At 37.2% G+C, this 22878-nt stretch overlaps 1 protein-coding gene across 1 annotated transcript in view; it reads right to left on the reverse strand.

Annotated features, from left to right (window-relative positions):
• Nucleotides 1–10320: 10320 nt before the first annotated feature.
• The window catches only part of PNPLA8 (patatin like phospholipase domain containing 8), a 35705-nt gene continuing 23147 nt past the window's right edge, over nucleotides 10321–22878 (reverse strand). Inside the window, exons 9-10 of the mRNA XM_058022781.1 lie at nucleotides 13036–13231; nucleotides 10321–11173 (exon numbers count right to left, since the gene is read on the reverse strand). Of these exons, the coding sequence (XP_057878764.1) occupies nucleotides 10899–11173; nucleotides 13036–13231 (471 nt within the window). The 3' untranslated portion in view covers nucleotides 10321–10898. The remainder of the gene's footprint in view (nucleotides 11174–13035; nucleotides 13232–22878) is intronic.

Below are 22878 nucleotides of genomic sequence, written 5' to 3' on the forward strand. Positions count from 1 at the left end.
AGAAATGTAATGACACATATTTAACAAAATAAAGGAATGTTAAGATTTTGAAATGCTGAGATTTTCCAAATGCTGTCAGGTACTTACTGCTAGACATAATTTCCACATGCTTTTGAGGTTAACTTGAGGTGCAACAAAATTGCAAAAGTCCTGTTTCATGTGCAGTGAGAGCATCATCATAAACAGAAGGAATACCTTTCTTTTATCTCCTCATTCCTAACAGAAAATTGCACTGATAGGTAAAAAGCAAGTGTAACTATTTACTTTTACTATTCTGTCTCTAGCAGATGGGCTTCTGCTTGTGTTTTTGTATTTTGTTTAATCATTTCCAATTCATGGTTTACTGGCATAGCATTCCTCAGTACAGCACCAAATGCTTCATTATGTCCTCTTCTGCTCGATCCCCCTAAACCTTTGCCACATAGTCTCTGAGCTTTGTTATTTTTCCATTCTTTACTGGTAAGAGTGTATCATTTTCCTCTCACAAAGTAGAGGAAAGCTACACAGTTTCTAAGAAGCTGGAAAAAGAGAAATTTCTCTGTCTCACTATTTACACTTTACTGGAAGAGCTATTATCACATACAGCAATTATCACAAAGTTTGGGTATCTACCATTTCTGTGCTATGTGTCACTCAAATACACAACACCCTGTAATTATGATGTATGATCCCTGGTGTTCACTCACTGGAAGTGAGCCCCTTTTCCCATTTGTGTTCTAAGATAGACAGTCTCTCATTCTGTAAATACCCTTGTTCCTTCCAAAGTGCTCAGGCAGGGCTCACATTTAGAGAATTATCACTCGCCTCTTCCAGTGCCAGAACCTGCTTCCCTGCTTGCTGTGATGCTGACTGCTACGGGAGTGCAGCAGTTTCCTCACCTCAGGAGTTCCTTTGAGTACTTTGAAAACTTTCAGAAGCAAATTAGTGTAGCTACCAGCTATATGGTCTCAAATCAGATGGCTGAAGTGACCACAGAGCACAGACTGTGTAATAATCCATCATTCACCAAGAGTTGTGAAAAAAGGTTTTCCTGGTTTACTCAAACTAATACCAACTGGTTTTTTTTTCTTTTTTTTTTCATTGCCAAACAGTTGGAGGAGGGGATTGTCCCACTCTGCTCTGTGCCTGCAGCCTCAGCTCAGGCACTGTGTGCACTTTTGGGCACCACGATATAAGAAACACATTAAGTTGTTTGAGAGCATGCAAAGAAGGGCAGCAGAGATGGGGAACAGTCTAGAGGGGAATAAGGGAGGCCTCATAGCAACTTACTGCTTCATCATGAGGGGAAGAGGAGGGATGTGTGCTGATCTCTGGTGATCAGCCATAGAACCCGAGGGAATGGCATGAATGGATATCAGGAAAAGGTTTCTCACCCAGAGGGTGTTTGGGCACTGGAACAGGCTCCCCAGGGAAGTGATCACAGCACCAGCCTGACAGAGCTCAAGAGGAGTTTGGACAACGCTCTCAGGCACAGGGTGTGACTCTCGGGGCTGTCCTGTGCAGGGCCCAGAGCTGAACTTCATGATTCTCCTGGGGCCTTTCTGACTCGGCATAGTCTATGATTCTCTGATTACTTTAATAAAAAAGGCAGAGTGGAAGCAAGCCTAAAAATGTAAAATGTTGCAGTTGTGTTGCTCCTTGGTGCTCAAAGTTCCAACTGGTAATGAGCAAGGTGGTCTGTAGGCTGGCACTGGCTCTCACACATGTAGCTGGCAGACTCTGATGACTCACCAAGAGGCAATGTGGGTCAACCACCCTTAGGATCTAGGGAACTGATTCTGTGATTTTTAAATCTATGTATGACCTTCTGTCACTGTAGCTATGTGATAATGATTTTCTCATTTCTTGTATCATCTGTTGTTCTAAGAAACATTTGTGCTCTGCTCAAAGGTTTAGAAATGCTGTAACACTGACATTTTGAACTATTGCTTTTTTTTTTTTTTCTGTAACACTTATCAGTTTATGTTCTATGGCAGAAATTCAAGAATTAACATGAGGAGAGCTATCTTAGGGAAGCCCACTCTTTTCCAGAAATAAACAGAGGAAAAGATGAGCACAGAAGTTGTTTTATAAATCATTTACAATTGTTTATAACATCAGCATTGGGTTTCAAAATTAGGCATGTGATCTTTAAAGACAGTACTTTACATCATGGCATTAGAAGGGTGTCAGAAGTCAGACAAGTTCCACAGGGCATAGCTAAAAAATATGAGTTCTTCAGAATGGTGAACAATGACATAGAAAAAAATTGATCTATTCTGAGAAAGAAAAAGGGAACATCTTGAAACAGTACTCAGGTAGAAATTCCTACAGAAATACTTTCATACCATTTACTCCCTAGGGGAGTAAATCCAGACTTGGATTCACCTAAGCTATTGTTCTAGACCTTGAAAGTAAGATAAGAGTAAGGCAGGATGGCTTGTCTGAGCGAAACTAAATCCTAGACATCTTCACAGTGATGAGGAAGGGCAGATGCAGTTGAGTGCACAGCTGACTACTTGCCACCATCCTCCATGACATCTTGTTTTGGTAATGAGACATATGCTTAGAGATGAGAGAAGACACAGCTCTAACACATATACCTGGATGAAGATGTAAAACACTGACATTGAGCCTTCTGTGATCTGATTTGTTGACCTTCACAGCAGTGACTACAGAGCAGAGGTTAATGCTAAAATACAGGCTAGCTGTAGCAGTTATTGTTTAAGCAAAAGGAAGGCTGCAGTACTATATCTCTATAAAGCTATTTGAGCATGTCTGCATCAGATTAGAAAATTAACTGCATTCAATCATTTTCTAATCTGTTGTTTACTGTTGTGGAGAAAGGGTTTATGAGATTCAGTGTGTTTGTTTTTACAAATACAGTCTGACAAGGTGACTTACCTTCTGAAGAAGCTCTTTATTCTCATTTCTTGTTAGGCAACTAGGGAAGAAAAGCTGTCCAGAAACTGTCATAAAAAAGTACATATTTCTGAGCACCTAATTAGAACTTTTCTACTTTGAACAGGCTTTAGTTCTGCTTAGTGCAGTTTCATATTCCTTCATTATCTTCCCTTAGAATGCCTCTGGCTGCATCCCTAATGCTTCCAGGCTGTGGAGAAAGACTCAGCTGTTGTCCAGAGGATCCATGTTCCTCAAGGAACATGACTTCACCATTGTAGTCAGAACACCTCCTTGTGCCCTGCAGTGATTTGAGGCTGCCAGCACATATTCCATGCCCCCTCCTTGAGGTGTGCTTTCGTAGAGTCACAGATAGCACTTCTCTGAAAAAGCATGGCAGCACAGGCATGTATTGGGACCAAGTAGGTTTCACCACCAGCAGCAGAGTGCCCTTTCACACAACAGAGACATAAATCTGGAGTAGCAGCCTGCCTATCCCCATGTCACCCCATGGTGACAACCAAAGTAATCCAAGTGGTTTGTGGGGTTAGCAGAGCAGCATCTATGCTGATCCTTTGGGTTGTTCAGGAAACACACTCTGACAACCTGGTCTGACAGCCCTCAGCCCCGCGCTGAATCTGGCTTGGAAAATGTGTTGTCTCGTTGTACAGTAGATTTCTCTGGGACAGGAGCTGGCATGGGAGTCTTCTTTTCAGGAACTGTCCCAGGCAGAAAGGAAAAGGCTTGTCACCATCTTCCTGCTAAGAATAGCTGCTTAGTTTACAAACATGCTTGTATGTCAGCTGGGCACTTGATATCAGCTCTGTTAGGGATGTTCTCCATAGAAAGGGTACTAGAACAAGGTCAGATGGATTGCTGTCAGATGGATTTTATTTCTTCTAGAGACTCCACACCTTTGAAGTGCTTTTGCAATGGAGAACTTACCATTGGAACCTTCTGCAGAGGGACCTCTTGACACTATTAATCTCTCACAATGCCTTCAGGGTTTGACATTCTAAGCCCTACTGGAAACCAGACATTTCAAGTATTTTGGGACCTGAGAACTTTTCCTTTCCAGTGCTTTTAGTGACTTAGAGCTGACTGTGAGCTATTTTGACCATGGAGTATTGTTTTCTGAGGCCTAGCTGCAAGAGCTTCTTCTTTACAAGGAGCTATTGTGAGGCAGGAAAGCAAAGGCATTGTGTCCTCGATGGTAATAATGAACTAACTCTTCTTCCTCATTATCTCCAGATGGAAAGAGAACTGTCTTGTTCTGTGTGCTTTCTAAAGGCCTGACTGGTCAGAAAGACCAGTAATGTGAAGTGGCTCCAGCTCCAGTGGGAAGGAGGAGTATCTGTTGAATGCCCAGTTGCTGCCCGTGTCCAGCAGCTGCAGTGTCCCGTGCCAGCAGGGCCATTTGCAGGATGACCAAGCTCCCATGGAGCACAAACAGTGTGGGAATGATGCTCTTTCTGGGCATGCCACAGAGACAGCACCTCACACCAGTGACCAACTCATACTGACAAAAGACAGCAGCAATCGCACAGTCATGATCTAATGCATGCTGGATAAATGCAGTTCAGGAAACCAATCTCTTTTTTAACAGTGTTTCTTTAAAGTGGAATATGATGCACCTACTGAAAATGTATTGGTTTGAAAAGAGGTAATGTTTTCCTGAGAGGCTGCAGAATGCTAAGCCCTGCATAATGGATGAGGAAAAGTTTTCCATTTCTCTCTATTTGAAGTAGATGCACTCTACAGACTGGGCATAAAATATATGGGAACAACATCATGTTGGAAGTATTTTGTCTTGTTTTTTCTTTACTATCTCCAATATATATATATATAAACCCACACAATAAACAGCTGTCCAGAGCACACTTGCTTCCTGGCAATCTCATCTAAGTTTTCCTTACTAATCTGCAGCTCCACCTAATGATTTCTGACATATCTAGTACAAATTATTTAAAACTTACTCTGCTATAGAAATATTATTGGCTTTCCTAGTGTATTCATAACCAGATTGTTTAGACCTGCTTGGAATGGACACAGTGCTCAAGTTTGGAAGTTATGGCATGCTTATGTCTTAGCAGATTCTATAAAGAAATGTTTTGAACTCAGATTTAGCAGTGTCAATGATTTTGCCCTTTGACTCCTCATATTAAGCAGTACCTGAAATACCTACCTTTCCTTGTGGGACAATAAAGACATCCCCTACTCAGTTTGTAAACTCTCCAACATTCCTGTTTTTTTTTTTTTTTTTTTTTTTTTTTTTTTTTTTTTTTTTTTCTTAGCAATATAAGTCCTGTTGTCCCATTGTTACAAGTTTTCTGACTGCCTGAGTCACTTGCCTGAAAATACATTCAAATGAGGTTTACAAAATGACAGGACCATATTTCTGGTTTCCACAGAGCAGCCAGTGAGGAAGTATGGAACAGCACCTTTTGTTGAAATGATACCCTGGACATATGTCAGATTTTTAAGGAGTTACATTTGGGGATTTGCTATCCAAATTTTGAGACATTCTAGAAGACCATTTCCCTGTGGTGTTAGTGTGATGATTATAACAGCATTCAATTACAAAATAATGGTGTAAGAACAAAAATCTTTTCCCTTTCCAGTTTCCAAGGTCTTTAAAAAGAAAAAGGAGCTTTTAAATGCTAACAGCATAACTTTGCTGAACTCCGCATGGCACTTCAAAGGTATTAGTTATCTTTCCAGTTTGTTTCTGTGGTTTTACGTGAAAATGTTATATTACAGCTTCTTCCTGAAAGGTAAAGATATTGAAATGCTCCTGTGTACTTTTTATGCTATTGCAACTATATGGGGAAATAGCTGTTAATGATATTGATGTAAGAAACTAATAAATAAAATTAAATCATAAATAAAAAGCAAAATTGAACTGTTTCCATAAATTAAACATGCATTACCAGGGATATATGTAATATAGGATTTCATTTCTTGTTTAATTTTTACAGTATATTGAAAATTGCTCATGGCTCCCCCTTACGTACCAGGAGCAGACACAACTGCAGGTATGGGAATGAGGAGGCTGAGCAGCGAGCACGGGATTTGGGGGGCAGCACCTCCTTGAGTTTACTGCTCAGCAGCTGGAGCAAGGAAAGAGCCTACTCCTCTTGTTCCTGCAGTTTGAGGAAGAGGCATTTGGCATGCTTATTTTTCTTCGTAAATTAGTATGACTGCACCAAGAATATATCTTACTTCAAGCAGCAAACTGTCCTTCAAACAGACCAATTCTGCAAGGCCTGAAAACCTGACTCCCTGTTTAAGCAACAGTGTGAAAAATCCCAAACAACTGGATTTTCTATCTTGCCTTATGCAGTTGAATGTAAAAGTCTATGTGTTTGTATCACAGCCAGCCTGGGTGCAGTCCTTAAGCTGAAAGATGAGGCCTTAACACATCCTCCCCTGCAACAGATTATATTTGTATTTAATACTTGTCATTCTGAGAACAATCTTGTAATGTAAGAAAACCAGCACTGTTTGTTCACCCAGCAGAATATAAGTATTTTAATCTCTGATGAAAAATTAATGTGGCCAATAAATAGTAAGCACATACCAGATTTTTCTTTCACCTTTCATTTCTCTTGTATTACTTCAGCCTGTATCAGCTTCCTTTACCAGCTCAGCAAGAAAAGCAAAATAAATGAAATACAAGTAACGGATCAAAGGCAAGACATAATCCTTATGTATTAGAACTAAAGGGAAGAAGCTGTTAGACATTTCCACAAGCCTATGGATTCTGTTATATATGAGGGATTAATGAGTTCTCACCTGCCACATAGGTTAGAGGGATTCAGTTGGCCATGGGTTGTAGGCACAATGCATTATAGAACGCCCTCCAGGAGGCTGATTTCTAAAATTTACATTAAATCAGTTTCTTTTGCTCTTTTGATTCTGTGTAGCCATTCTGTAACCTTGCTCCAAACACGTTTAGCACCTTTTACTTTCAGGTTAAATTTACTTTCTAAGTTTGAGCACTTTTGGTATTATGCAAGTGTTGTCCCTTAGCCTGTCATCTTTTTCTTCTTGAAGTATTTTTAAACGGCAGCAGGTTCCCTGAATCGAGCCCTTGTTTTGCTGGATGAAACAAACCACACTCTCCTAATCTTCCTTTTGGCAGCCCTTCTTTGCATCTGTTTTAGTCTGAATATCTCTTTCTCTAATAGCACTGACCAAAACTATAATTATAGTCAACTGTGGCTGCCTGCAGCTTCTGCAACAGAATCAGTATCTTCATTTTACTGCTGGAATGGACACTGACAGGAAGTAGTTTAAAAGTGATCACACTTTGACATTTAAAAGTTTTATTTTCTTTCCTTTGGTAGTGAAACTTCCTTCAATTAACATCTCCTTCTGCATAGATAATTAGAAACTAAGAAGGCATCTAAGAAAAGCTAAGAGGCTTTTCTTTCTGACTATGCATAAAGGGAGATTATTTTATGCCTATTCCTTTTCATTTCCTAGTCTGGACTCTTTCTTTCTGCCTTTCAAAATCAGAGCAAAGCCATTTTGTCAATTTTGCAAATATGATATTTTCACTTTCTCAACTAAAGCCTAAACTCATCACAGAACCACAGAAAGGCTTGGGTCAGAAGAGACATTAAAGATCATCTTTAAGATCATACCCATTGCTGTGGGCAGAGACACCAATAAAGTTCCTAATTTTATTTCCAGGATACAGCACATTTTTAAACGGTAACACTCATCTGCTCAGACAAAGCTTGTAGTCGCCTCTGAATGTACAAGTTACCTAGAACGCTTATCTACTTACTGTCTTCTTGTGATTGCTTATTCTAGATTCAAAACTCACACTTACCTAATTTTTTCAGGTTTGCTCAAATTTTCCTGTCTGGGGAATTCTCTGGTGCAGTGATACAGTTATTTTAGTAGCTGTGACTACTGAGCCAATTTCAGTTTTTTAACTGGATAGCCCCACAGCATTCCCAGGGGTACTTTTTCAAAGCGAGATTCCTTTAACATGATGTTCTGCAGTAGAGTATTCCTTCTGCAGTAGAGTATTCCTTTTCCCATTGTTAACATTTTTATTCTTCAGAGGCACTTTTTTAATTCTATTCTATTCTCTTCTCAAATCCATGTTGCACTGAAATCATATTGTTCAAAGTACTCATGATCCCTCCTAGATTCATCTGTGAAGAGAATTATCATGTTCTTCAGGTCATCACAAGGATCACTTAAAACCTGCTTGTATTTGACCCAGTGCTAACTCCTCTGCTCCCTATCAATAAACCTCTTTAATTTAAAATCCTGTTTCTTAATTAGTGAGACCTCATTCCACTACAGTTCTTATTCCATTTTCTGCTGTTGAAGTATCATGCAGTGTTCCACTGCCAGTGCCTCAAACTTCCTCAAAAATAATTTTACTTTATATAGAGTGCCGCAGGAACACATCCATAGTAGTTAGGATTTCTGACAAATTGCTGATTTTTTTTTTGAAATAACTAAAAACTAATTACAGCTCAAGTGAAATACCTATTGCATCTCCACATTTTAAAATGGTTTACAGAGGAGAAAAAACTTATTAGTGCCTGATGACAGGCAAAACGAGGATCAAGTTAATTTGAAGGCATTCAATACAAGCACCTTGTGAATTAATGTACCATAGAGGCCTAAAACAGTCTGAATTAATTACTCTATAGCTCAACTCATTTCCACATGTACTTTTAAAAGCCACGCTTAAGAAAAATACTGTTATGGCAATAGAAGGGAAAAAGAGGTGAATGAAGATACGACAGCAGCTTCCAGCAAAAACAGTATCATCACAAATCCAGATCTTACCCTATTTGAAATAAAACCCTCAGAACATGAGGTTTTATTTATATAAAGAAATTAAATGGAAATGTTATCATTTTGGTCACTAAAGGTACATGTTTACCTTAGATAATACTTGCCCCAAAAAACCATGGCTGGAAACTTATAAATTCAGAATAATGCCTTTGATATCTCATGGATGATGCTGTAACTTTTCTCTTTGCCAGAGGAGTGTGCAATGTGTGTTATTACATGAGACCACCTGATACTGTTTGTTTCGACTTATGGTGCAACACGGTTTAACTCTGTACAACGTACCTCTATCAGAATAATGCTGACATTTCTTTTTTTATATGCTTAAATCATCTCACACCTTTGGGAAAGGTTTGATCTCATTATTCCTCTATTTAGTTCTTAGTAATTGGAATGCAAAAGTGTCGCAGACATCTTTTTATGAAAATCCTTTTCTTGTGATTTTTTTTCCTGCTGAGGAGCTGAGAGGTTTCAGCAACAAAATGTAAACAATGGTTATCTGCTGCTGTGGATGCATCAGGTGTGTCTGTGATTGGCCCATCTTGGATGTTTACAATTAATGGCCAACCACAGCCCAGTTAGCTTGGACTCTCTGTCCGAGACACAGACCTTTGTTATTCATTCCATTCTACTCTTAGCTTAGCTAGCCTTCTGAGATGAAGCTTTTCCTTCTATTCTTTAGTACAGTTATAATGTAATATATATATCATAAAATAATAAATCCAGCCTTCTGAACATGGAGTCAACATTTTCATCTCTTCCCTCACCTGAAAACACCTGTGACCACTGTCACACAAAAGGGAGGCTGTATAAATGAAAGCTGGATTATGATCATAAATCTCTGCAGCCTAATAACATTTTCAATGTTTTAAAACAAGTACAGAAGGTGACTATCATAATAAGTGTTATTTTTAGTAGCTAATGGCAGGTGATTAGTTCCAAACAGCAAAGTGACAAATGCACTGATTTTGGTGAAACTGGATGCTTTAGCTACTGCATAGAACTTACATTTTATCCAGTCAATATTCTCATGCACTGTAGCTGTCTACTACAAGACAAACATTCCCCCAGGCACCTGGAAAACAATCTTATTAACAGGTACGTGCCAACATGCAACAGCAGCTGTGTCTACCTCAAATTTCACAGCACTGTTTTCAAGAACTCCCATGTACCTTCCTGTTGTTGAAGATGCTGTTTGAGACACTGGCTTGTCAGAGCTCACAGCATCCCTCATGGCATATGCAGGAAGTATGCCCAAAGGAATGGGCGACAGGCCTGGACTAAGTTCCAAATGTTAACTTCACAGCCCTGACATAATTTCAGGAGAATGCACATATGAAAGTTAGAAGACAAAACGACATTTATATAATTTGATGCTGCAAGTTTTAATTTTCTTCTTGACTAGAGCTATACCTCAAGTCTGGACCCAAAACTTAAGTTTCCCTAAGAAACTTTCTAATTCATATGAACTATTTCAATATTTTATTTCCTTCATCCTGTAACTGGAATAGCTGCTTAAGTGAAGTTTTGGGGCTTGGGATTACTTTCAAATAAAGAGTTAATCAATCTGAAGTTATTCCCATAAAAACAACAAGCAGAAAGTTCTAAAAATACCAGTTAATGTTATAATTTAATAGGCCATTTATAGTCATCCAAACATTTGACTCAATACTGTTATGTACAAAATCCACTAAAATAAAAAAACAAATTTAAATGTTACCTTTCAGATGTAAAAGTGCAATTAACACAGGCAGAGCTTTTGCAAGAATATTACATTTCTATTAAATTCACTGCCTACATAAGAGCCTAACAGGTATATTGCCTACACAAAAGTGAATGAGGATTTTTTTTAATTAACTCTGAATAAGCCTGGTAATTGATAAATAAAGGTTTTCTGCCACAATCATAGCACATACACCCAAAAATGCATTGCACAATTGTTTCCATAATTTGCAGTTTTACTGACTTTAGAAATTAAAGTAGAGCAACAGAAAGATTCATTAGTTCCAAGAGTAATTGACACCTTAAAACCTTGTAATGAGTGTGCACGAAACAGCCATCCTGAATGGCTTTTCCCAGAATCCTGATAGCTTTCCAAAGATGTTATTTACCCTGAATCAACGTTCTGCCTTTACAGTACCAAATGGATTTTCTGGAACAAGATTTACATTTATCTCTCATGCATTACTTATTCATAATTTGGAAAGAAACGGCAAGCCTTCATACATGTCAGCCTTTAATTTTAACCAATCCTGAAACCTCTGCAAAACTGATTTTTCTTGTGTTAATATTCTTGCAGCTTTTCTCAGTTTTTCTTCATTTCGTTCTAAATAACGAATTCCATCTGTCTGCAGCTGATTGAGTTTCTCTTTACGGCTTTCATCCAGAGGTATGTCTTCATTCATAAGAGGGTTAAATCTGAAATAACTGTCTGGAGGTAACAGTGCATCCAGCATGGTGTGGACTTCTGTATGGAAAACAAATGAAGAAAAAGTTCAATTCACATGAGAGAATCAAACAGTCCTGCAAGTGATCTGAAGAAAAACTGCTCTGGAATGACACAGTAAGAGTAAATATGTGTTGCTTTGCTGAGTAAACATTTTTCTACCACTGCCTCATCAAAACCCCTTTCTCATTCGAAGACTTGTAAATGACCTTGTAGCTCTGTTTACTCTGGAAAAGATTCATCTTTTATTCCAAGACAACTTCACTGGTATGACAATTAAGTGAGCTTTGTAGCTATCTAGATTTTTAATTACATTCCATTCCTTAACAAGAGCCTATCCTGAAGAGCAGCAATGTAACTTCCATATTCCCATTTCAGGATACCTGTGATTTGTTACACTTGGTACTAACAGAAGTAGGTATTATGAAAACAACAGGTATGTTCTTCTGCAATCTCAAAATAAAAATATGTATGACTAAAGCTTTATTTTCTTTACAACTATTAATATTTTTAATATATTACTACATATTTGAGGCTTGAATTTAACATGCATTTAAAATATTCAAGTTCAATTATATGACTTCAGTTAACTAGTAAAATAAAAAACTATGTAATGCATTTATATATTCTTTTTTATAACCTGCTTCTTTCTCCCTTTAGATCTTTTTGTTGGCTCACTTAAAATTCCATTTCTATCACTTTCTTCAGCATTCATTCTATCTTCTTTGTATTCTTAATGCGTTCCTCCATTCTTTCAAACATTTATTGTCACATAAAAAGTTTGAAGTGAAAAAAATATCAGGTATAAGATAAAAGCAAAAGATTCTTGTAAATCTGAAATAATCTTGTCTTGGCCTCTCCTCTTGCAAATTACTCAGCTATGTCTGTTCTTGTCTTACCACATCCAGTCTTTCTTGCCCTATTTAACACTCTCCCTTTTTTCCTTTGTAATACCAGTTCCCATTTGCTCAATGTAATACCAGTTCCCATTTGCTCAAATCTACTCTCTTCTCTTTCAATTTCTTTTTCTTTGGTCTCCGCAATGAACTTTCCTTTCTTCCTTTTCCCTTCAATTTCTTGCTTCATTTTTCAGCTGCAATGAAACTTTCTGATAGAAAGTGGACAGCACATTTTGCTTCCCACAATTCCCACTGCCTTTCCACAGCTGTGCAAAAGCGAAAAGGCAATCCAAAATCTAGTTTTCTCCTACTAGTGACAGTCAGCTGACAGAGAGTATACAGCAAGGGATCTAGACCATAAAACCACTTCTTGTTTCTTGGCTTTTTGCAGTATCACTTTCCTTTGTAATGGGAGGGGGGAATTATCTGTGTATCAGTATTTCCTGTTTACAAAAATAAAACAGATGTAAACTGCTAGTGACACAGTTCCAGTGTACTTCTATCTAGGAACAGAATTTATTTTAGAAAACAGATGCTTGGCTCTTCCTGACAGCAATGGAAGCCATCAGCATTGGAAGATACAGTACAGTCCTTGGAAAAGTACAGGTATAAAAGCATATTTTCTGAGGGTATTGAAAATAAATGTTCTGTATTAACTACTAAGCATTTCTACATTATGGGAAAACAAATAAAATATAAGAAAATATTATTTCAAAATTAATTCCTGAATATGCCTTTTATCCTAAAGCTCAAGTAAAAATATTTATCCTAATAGTAATACTGGTACTAAATAGTAACACTGGTACTAAAACTATACACGGTAAGTTACAAAGAGACCTGCTTCAATTCAGTTTCATGGGGCTGGTAGAGAAGAGAAGAAGAAAGACAAAAGTTTGAAAAGTTCTCTGAATTGGAGCTATAATTCTAAGAACCATAAATAACATTGAAGACAGTCACAGTACAAGTATATCTCAAGACACCAACCTTCTGTATCAGTTGCACTGTTGATAACATTCGCCAGTTTGGCTTTCAGACTGGTGTGTGTGACGTTGGTCTTTACCTCACTTTCATACCGACCAGTGCCCAACGAAATCAGACACTGCAATGGAACATTGGGCCAGAGACACTTGCACTCATGTACTGCCAGCGCAGAAGGATTGTTTAGGAGCAGACCTCCATCCTGTAAATTAACAAGAAATACAAATATTGGTACTATACATAACATATGACCACAAAAGAAACTGCAACTGTAAATTAAACTAGCATAGCCCTAATATACAAAACCAATGAAAACTCGCAAGCATTAATTTCCAAGTTTTGTGAAATTGAACTGAATCTGTTTTTATGATAAAACAGCTTCCTAGCTTGGCCTCCCAGGCACTGGCAGAGCAGCTGGTGGGCTGTGCTCAGTTCTGCTGCATTATATACAAGTGGTATACTGAAACAGCACTGTTCACTGGAATCTCTAGAGAAGCTGTGACTTCATTTTTGAAGACCTTTTCAGTAAGACAGATACACATATTAACAATTAATCAAAAATCTGCCTCTTGAAATGCTTATAAGTGATATTACATGGAAATTTTCTGTAACAAAACCCAAATCGCTACCTGAAGATTCCAAAACAAATTAAAAAAGAAAAATCACAAGAGCTAAGCTTGGCCAAACCTTACTTCGTAAACACAGTTATTACACAAGATGCTACAGCTTTGATTTAAGAGTTGGAAAGTCATTTAGGTTGGAAAGAACTTATTGAGCTCATCTGGTCCAACTGCCCTGCTCACACAGGGTCAGGTACAGCATGCTGCCCAAGGCCATGTCCAGTTGGGTTTTGAGTATCTCCAAAAATGGAGACTCCAAAATCCCTGTGGGTAACCTGTTCTAGTGTTTGAGCACCCTCACAGTAAAATATTTTTCCTGTGTTCAGATGAAATTTCCTGTTTGCATTTACACCATAGTCTCTTGTCCTACCAGTGGGCACTACTGAGAAGACCACAGCTTCCTCATCTTCTTTCCCTCCCACTCTTGACTGGTACACATTTCCTTCCAGAGTCTTCTCTTCTCTTGGATGAATAGTCTCAGTTGAATCAGTCTCTCCTCACAGGAAGAGTCCTTTAATCATCTCTGTGGCCCTGAACCAGACTAACTCCAATGGCTCATATCTCTATTGTACTGGGAAACCAGAGACAGCACTCCAGATGTGGCCTCAGCAGTGCAGAGAGGAAGGGCCATCCCCCATGACCACTGGCAGCACTGTTGCTGATGCAGCCCAGGATGCTATTGGCCCTTTTTACTGCAAGTGGACATCACTCATGTTGAGCTTGTGTCCACCAGCACCCCAAGGTCCTTCTCTGCCAAGCTGCTTTACAACCCAGTGTAATGAGGCTATTCCTCTGTATATGCAGGGCTCTGCCTTTCGCCTTTTTCAACTTTCAAGGCTTTCTTAAACTTTCATAGCCCCGACCAGTTCTTTACTCTTAATAATCACCAGGTTCAGCAAAACACCTTTCCTTGTTGGTCCACCATCAACTAGGACAGCCGCTGTCACCAATGCACTTGAAAGATATCCCGGGTGGCTTGAGCTCTGCTGTACTGTCCTTTCATCAGGAATCAGGATGATTCAAGGTCCTGTGAGGACCAGCCCTGAGGATATGAGGCATTTTTAAGTTGTCTGAAGATCAGACTTCAGCCCAATACTACTAGGAACAAATGCCACTCTGGAACTGAGGAGAGACATCTTTCGCTAGCAACATTTTAAAAGTGTAGGTGATGAGGCTGGGATAAAATACTTCAGGAGTAATAAGAATCAGTGTTAATGACAGTAAGCCTGAGAAGCATTCAGATAATGAGATTTTGATCCACTGAATCTCAAGAAGTACATTCAGCACTTCCTGGAAGTAAAATGACATTAACTCCAACCAAGAAGTAGATTAATTTGGAATTTGAATTAAACAGAACTTTTTTTTTTTTTTTTGCTGGGAATGCCTTAAAACCAGCAGTTACAAAGACAAAACTTAAGCTTGAGAACATTACCAATAGCACAGATGAAGATAGCTGCATCCATTCAGAAGCCATACAAACAAGTAGAGTATTAAAGAAAGAGAGTATTTACTATAATAGGTATAATGCAAGCACTCCTGATATTCTAAAGTTCCCTTTTCTGACCATATCTGACCATCACATTACTAGAACAACAAGGAAAAGCAACTCTACCCAGGAATAGCTTAGAATAAAAAAGGTTTTGGATGAAAAACATTTTATAGAAACTCCTTGTAACTACAGCTGTGCTAGGTAAGTAAAACCAGGATTACTGAGCTTAGTTTTTTGAGTTTGCTTTCTTTTAATTAACCTTTCATTTCAACCTACAAAAAGCTCTTTGAACCCTCTCTGGATACCATTCGCCTTGCTCAAAACACTAAATACACAGCTAACATGAATGATCTCTTCAGTGCCTATTATCTTTTGCTCATGTTTAGTCTAGAAAACTAAATACAAGAATGTTTTTGTCCTCTATATAATTCCCCATGAATCTTTATCTAAAATCTTAATAATTATTATAGTGCTGCTTAATTATTTCTTTAAATCCTAGATTTAAAACATGCTTACAAAATAATTTCCACTGATACTGTCAATATAATTAAACATGACTGCTACACCATGGGAAAATTTGTGTTATCAGAAGTTTGAGGGTATACCCTTATACTAGAATACTACAATATTTTTGTAATGCTGACAAATAAAAGATCAAAGGAACATAAAATATACATACCAAATGTGTTTGTGATGATAACTAATGGCTTTGTGCGATGATTTCCATATTTAAACATTCTCCAATTTAGGTTTATTGTAATGACAGTAAATTCCTAATGATTTGCAGTTTAGACACAACTTCTAGCATTTATACATATAATAGACAGATGTCAGTTTTTGAAAGTTAGAAGCAGGACTAAGAAAGGCAACTGACTTGTTTCTTCTCCTCCAAAGAAATTATGGGTGATAGTAACCATGTCCTAATCAATACTTCAAATATTACTCTGTTAAAAAGCAATGTTCATCATCCTGCTTTTGCTTACAATGACCAACTACTAAAGGAGCAAATAATGCTGTTAGTTAAACTGTACTATTAAGGACTTGGTGAAGGAAATACTGCAGTAATTTATTTAAATCTGCAGCTCCAGAAACAATACAGCTAATTATGTAAAAAGCTGAAATTCTTGTGAAAAAGTATTTTCACCATCTAAAAAATTAGCTAAGATTTCATTTATGTGCATTCGAAGAACATGTAAACAACAAAGAACTTTCCATTCTGAAAATTAAAGAACATAAACTAACCCTTCTGTGTCTGAATAATTCCTCTAACTTCATAAAACTGGAAAAAAGCCCATCCCAAGATGTCTACTGAACTACAAATACAGAAATATGAAAGCCAGATCTAAATATTTAAAAATTAATTTTAAGAAATCATGACATATCCTTCTCCATGCTTGTCCTTGAGACACATGAACAAAATTCCCAAATGATTGACTCTACGGTTTTGTACAAAAGATACTGAGATCACAAGAAACTTCACTGATCCTTGTTTTGGAGAGCGGCTAAATCTGCTGTCTAAATTTTTTCCCATTCTGTTGAATTTATTCTATAGCTATAAAATACTATATAAATGCATCTAAATTATTTATAACTTACTAATTACAATACTTTATTGTAAGCATTGGGCTTTTAAAATATATTTATAAAAAAACATTAACCAAAATGCAATAAACATAAATACTGAGTGAATGTCTTGATAACTAACAAAAGCTTCCTCATCCATGCTAGATTCCATGAGCTTTCTTGCCACTCTGAACTTGTGTGCAATTAAACAACTGGAAGTAAACAAGGCAAATTTATCTGATCTATGGCTACAGAGATGCAACATCAATCCCTGTTTGTCTCAAAACAAAATAATGAAAACAAAATAAGCACCTTTATACCACATATGATCGTGCAAAAAATCATGTTGATATAAAGTGATATTTTCACTTATACTATAAGCTTCAAGCTACAATTCAAATTCTACAAAGCATTGCTAACTTTATGCACAGCCCTAAACCTTTTTGGTTCCTATTAAGTTTTCCAGTTCCTCTTGGACAGATGGAATGTCTTCAATGTGTCACTCCTTTCCTCTATATTGTTAGCTATGTCCCTATGGAATGGTACTGCCTGTGTGCACACAGAGCCCATACAAACAGAATATTCAATAAATTACACATTATCGACATACATTGGGTCTAAAAGCAAAACCAGTAGATCAAGAGAAGTGCTTATCCCCTTTTATTCAGTATGCACAGGGCCAGACTAGGGACAGATACTTTGTACAGCTTTGTCAAAACCACTGAAGAACTGGAACACATACAGTAAAGAAACACTAAGATGGTTTGGGGCCTGAAGCACATAACATACGAGACGAGATGCAGGGAAGTAGGTTCGCTTACCCCGTTGAAAAGAGAAAGCCAAGGAGGAAGCTAATCACAGTGTTCCACTATCTAAAGCAGAAATACCCAGATTCTTTCAAAAAGTACAGAGTAAGAGCTGGAGCATCTGTGGAATCTCCATCCTTTGATATTTTCAAAACTAAGCTGGGCAAAGTCCTGAGCAACCCAGCCCAGCTTTGAGGTTTAGCCTGTTTTGAACAGGAGGCTGGACCAGATAACCACCCGAGGCTCTCTCCTCCTCCTCCTCTAGTTTTCCTAAGGCTCCACTCTATTTAAAGAAATACTGCATGAATCACAGATGTATGTAATTTTAGCTGTTAAACAAAATTACATCTCAAAATCTATTCTTATTAGAATTTGAATTTTGTCAGTCCAGTCTCAGTCTTGTGTAAAATGCAAAATTTGCAGTGCAAGGAGAGGTTCCCGTTGGCCATTTAAGAAAAAATGTATTCACCAGAAAACATCAGAACACACTGAAGACGCAAGTGTGGAGTCACCATCCCTGGAGGTATTTAGAAGACATTCAGATGTGGTACATAGGGATGTGGTTTAGTGGTGGACCAGGCAGTATTAGGTAAATGGCTGGACTTTGTAGGTTTTTTCTAACATAAATGAGTCTATGATTCACACCTTGCAATCTTTAACAGAAAGGGTAACTTACAGGAACTCTACAAATGACTAAATTGTTGACCTATATCCACAACAGGTGGAATTGGCCCAAGCTTTGACTCAGAACTCAGTGTTGGGCAAACAGGGCAGATCCCTTTTTTCTTTCTGTTCTCGCATTCTTGGATTAACTGGCCTTCCCTACATTTCACCCTCTCTTCTCATTTAGCTAGATCTCAATCCATTTGCAAACTCTCTTTTTCACTTCCCAAGCACATATTTGTCATCCCTTCCTTTCTCTGCTGCTATGCTCAGTGCAGCGGCAAGTGCCAGACGCTGCTTCATCTGCTGAACTTTGCGAAACCATTCTACACTTGAGTCGACTTAATTTGCTGGCAGTATACCAAACACAAAGGGCTGGAGTAGGAATGCTAATGCAAGGAGATACTAGAAAAGGGGGCATAACTCTCCTGATGTCATCAGGCAGGCAAGCAGCAAAGAAAAAGGCTTCTTAAAAATTTCTAAATAAAAAAATAGATATTTCTAAATTAAAAATAATGGAAACAATCAAGTAAGTTAATATTAAAATGGAACACAATAATAATAGAACTGCAAAATTGCTAGTGATAGAAAAGCAGTGAACTCAGGGACTGCGACATTGTTTTCAGTCTTTTGTCAAATGCTTTTCAGGTGGTAAATATGCAGTTGTTCTGTTTTATTTAATATCTTATTCCCAGATGAAGCCAATGAAATTTTTTCACATGGATTTTTTCACAAAAATTCCTTAATACAACAGTAACCATATTTTTAGAGCTTCTGGTAGGTAACAAGGAGTCTAAAGCTGTAGCTAGTATTTTTTATCAGTGTTTTGATAGTTGCAAAATGATCAGGCAAGGCTCCCCCCTGTTACTTGACTTATAGATCTTCAATTATTTAAAGCAGGAAAATTGGACCTTTTGTAAACAAATGCTCCAATAAAAACTCTGATGGAGATACCCTGCTTGCACAGTTCGAGAGGTAAAGAAAGGCCTGGTTAAACACTGTGAAACAGATGAGTGCAAATTCTACAATCAGAAGGAAAAGAGACTGGGAAGTCTGCAAGAAAGTATTCCAGAGCACATGGGAGCCTGGTAGCAAAGGACTTTCTGAAAATCTTGTCCTATTTAAATAATTATGGTAAATGGGCATGAAGTCACCAGTGACATACTTAAGTCAATACTTTGAAAATAATGATTTGAAATTAAAGTACTAAAATTCAAAAATTGTACTATACTTTACCACGGCAGAGCAGTTGTTTCTCACAAGAACATTCTCCACATTCATAGGCTCTCATTGCACTTCCTAATTCTGTCAGACTCAAGTTGAGCCTTGTAACCGTTCTGTATAACACCTTATGTGCTGCACAGTTTCATTTAAATTATCCTAATCTTTGTGAATAAAATAATCTAGCACTGAATGAAGGATATATAGTGTATGAAAGCCAAGTCTGAGATTTGGAAGCTGAGTTTGTTGGCTCCATAGTAACCACTTCACCTCACTGCCTATGCAGACATGCTTTGCATTTTAGTTCACTCTTTCAGACTTGCTCTGTTGTTTACTTTCACTGTCTTTGTGAAAAAGCAGAGACAGAATTAGTACAAAGCTATCACAGGACAAGACAGGCTAAGACTCTGAGTGGACTTCTGAAAAGTATTTTTTAAATTCTATGCTTAAAGTCAACATATATATCATAAATATGCAGCCTAAGGATAAGTCTAGTTGCTGCAACTGAGTTTGAGTAGTTGCTGCACAGTAATAAGGGGTTACTTCTTAGAAAAACTAAAATAGCTACTTTAAAAACATTTACTCTGTTTCCCAGAAGGAATGGGCAAAATCATTCTGTAAAATCATCTCAATACATTTATGTACGTAGCAGCAAACATCCTCAGAGTAGAAGACAGGAATGAGAAAGGGGAGAATTCTTTCACTACCTAAGGTAGTAAGGTCCATCAATCCAGGTAACTTCAAGATTCACATCCCAGCCTAGTCCTCTCACTGCTCTGGGCACCCAGTGTCATTATGAAAATGTCAGTAATTGTACCCTAAGCTTCAAGGCTTGCTCAGTAAAGCATCACTGGGCTAAAAAGTTACAGTTTTTGACAAGTGCTTTGTGAAAAAGAAATCTATACATTCAGATTAAACTGTACAATAAACTAGCTCCCTATAGCTTCAGCACAAACATAACCTTTTCAATACAAAGATTAGGTGATTATGCTGTTCTGTTGCAAATATACAAATATGTTTGAAATATACATGAATTATGGCTTTCTTCTTGGGAGTAATCAGTCAGACTGATTGCAGTATTACTGAGGATGAAACGGGTGAAGAGAAGCTCCCAGTAAAACAGGCAATCTTTATTTTCCTTAACAAACTATTTGGCAAAATATAGAAAGTTTTATAAACATGAAACAGTACAGAAGCAGAACTGTTTTCATCTTGCTGACAAACAATGGATGGTGGTGTCAATATTTCTAACAAATCTCTGTCTAAAATGTACAGTGACCAAGAACAATTAGATTTTGCTCATTCTAACACTAGGTTCCACTTCACTGTTTGAGTGAGAAACTTATTTAAATAACTTCAGTAATTTTTTATAAAGCACACAATGACCTACAGTTATCTTCTTATACAAATATTTAATCCAATTTATTCAGGAAGATTCACCCTTGCTTTATAATCATGCTAAGAAGCAGACTCCTGGGGTCAACTACATACAATTATAATATATTCTGCACTATGCTGATTCCCAGCAGAGGCCCTAATTGGTGACAGCTATAAATGCCATCCTCCTACACACCAAATTTCTAACAATTACAGAAAGAACCAATTCCCTTATTTAGGGAGAGCCAGAGTGCTCCTTTAGATTCCTGAAATAAGCATCTTGTGCTCATTATTTTCAAATGCTGTCTCAAAATAATGATTTATGTTTAAATAAAAAAAACAAACACTTAAGTTACTAGAAAAATAAACACTTCAGTTACTTGTCATAAAGAGTGCAGTGAAAAAGGTATTTCCCTTGAACTGGCATTGGGAAAAATTCTAGAGAAAACATTTGTACAGAATATGAAAATTAGATGCAGTGGCATTTATATTATTGAATGACACCAATATTAAATTTCCATTACTGCATTATTTTACATTCTTTATTTTTTAAAGAAAATATGAAGGTGCATTAGCTGTATCTCCTGCCACAGCAGTTACAGAGAGACATGATACTAAGATTACATGACAAAATGTAAAGAATAAATTCAATAACATTTGAAAATTTACTGAAAAGCTTCTTTTTCAGTTCAACTGTTTTCCCATACAGTATTTATAACTTTTCCCCCTAAAAACTAGCAACACCATAATACAATTGGCATACACCCAAATGTCATGATCAATGCTTCCGAGAACTGCCAATACTATTGCTCTTAAAAGCAAAATATTTGATAATATATTTTACATACACTAGAATGAATGCCTGGCTGAGGTTGACTTCTAGGTGATTATCTTGAATTATTAACTCATCCTAGTGAGTCATTAATTCACAGAAAATGACCTGCTGCTCTGAAGACATCACTGAATTTATGGGTTTATGTCAGATACAGAAAATGTATCCGTACAGGGTACTGAGGAAGTTTGCTAAATATTAGCAGACATCATGAAAGGAAGAATTGTTTGGCAATAAAATATATTGTCAGAGATTTCATTAAAAGCAAAAGTTGTGCATGACAGATCTAAGGACATTAATTCTGCAGCTCACAACAGCAAAAATCACAAAAATAGTATGTATTTTAACCATGCTTTCCAAATGATGAATTGGCTGTGATATTACAAGCAAAGATCAGAGTGTGTAACCTAATAAAAACTGGGCCCATGGCTGAACCTACACTGACCCCAGACACAGGCCCAAACTCAGGGTCTCTTATGATACCTTTGAAGCACAGGTAAGTTAACAGTACAGTTAAAAACCCCAAAACCAAAACAACCAACTAGATCTCCCAACCCATGGGTCTGAATAAAATGCTATATTCAGATAACTCCAGGATACTCAAGTCTAGAAGTTTTGTCCTTGCTGACAACATTCAAATTAGGAAGCATGTAAATACTGTATATGCTATGGCAGAATATACTGGACTAAGGAGAAAGCTGCACCAAACAATTACATTAACATGAAACCTCTACAACTGAGCAAGGAATCCCAGATATGGAGATAGCCAAATCTTTGTGAAATGTGACCATGTTAAATTTTCAAAATTTCTAAATTCTTTAAATTTTATTTCCTAAGATAACAATGGAAATATTTAGACTCAATATATTTTTACACATCAGTAACTTGATCAATGTTATTGTTATTACATATTGATATTAGTTTTCCCAATTAATTGGTCTACATTTTTAGCTGCTAGCTTTTTAAACAACAGTAAAATGTCAGGAACTTAAAAATGCATTGAGAAAAATAAAGAAAGACTAGCAGTGATCCATAGGGAATGTAGGTGGCTCATTATTGGATATATCAATTAAAAATGTTACTTAAAATATGTTGGTCATTCATCTGTTCAAAACCATATAACAATCAATGCTGAAAGCTAACTCTACAGTCAAGTGTCAAATCTAAATGTATTACAGACTCCACTGATTTCTACCTTTCTCATTGCAATTTCAAATTGAAATTGGATTTCCAATTATAGCCCTTTATTTATAGAATTATGCAAGCTACCTAAATTTC

The sequence above is a fragment of the Melospiza georgiana genome, chromosome 4, assembly GCF_028018845.1.
Source record: "Melospiza georgiana isolate bMelGeo1 chromosome 4, bMelGeo1.pri, whole genome shotgun sequence".
Taxonomy (NCBI): domain Eukaryota; kingdom Metazoa; phylum Chordata; class Aves; order Passeriformes; family Passerellidae; genus Melospiza; species Melospiza georgiana.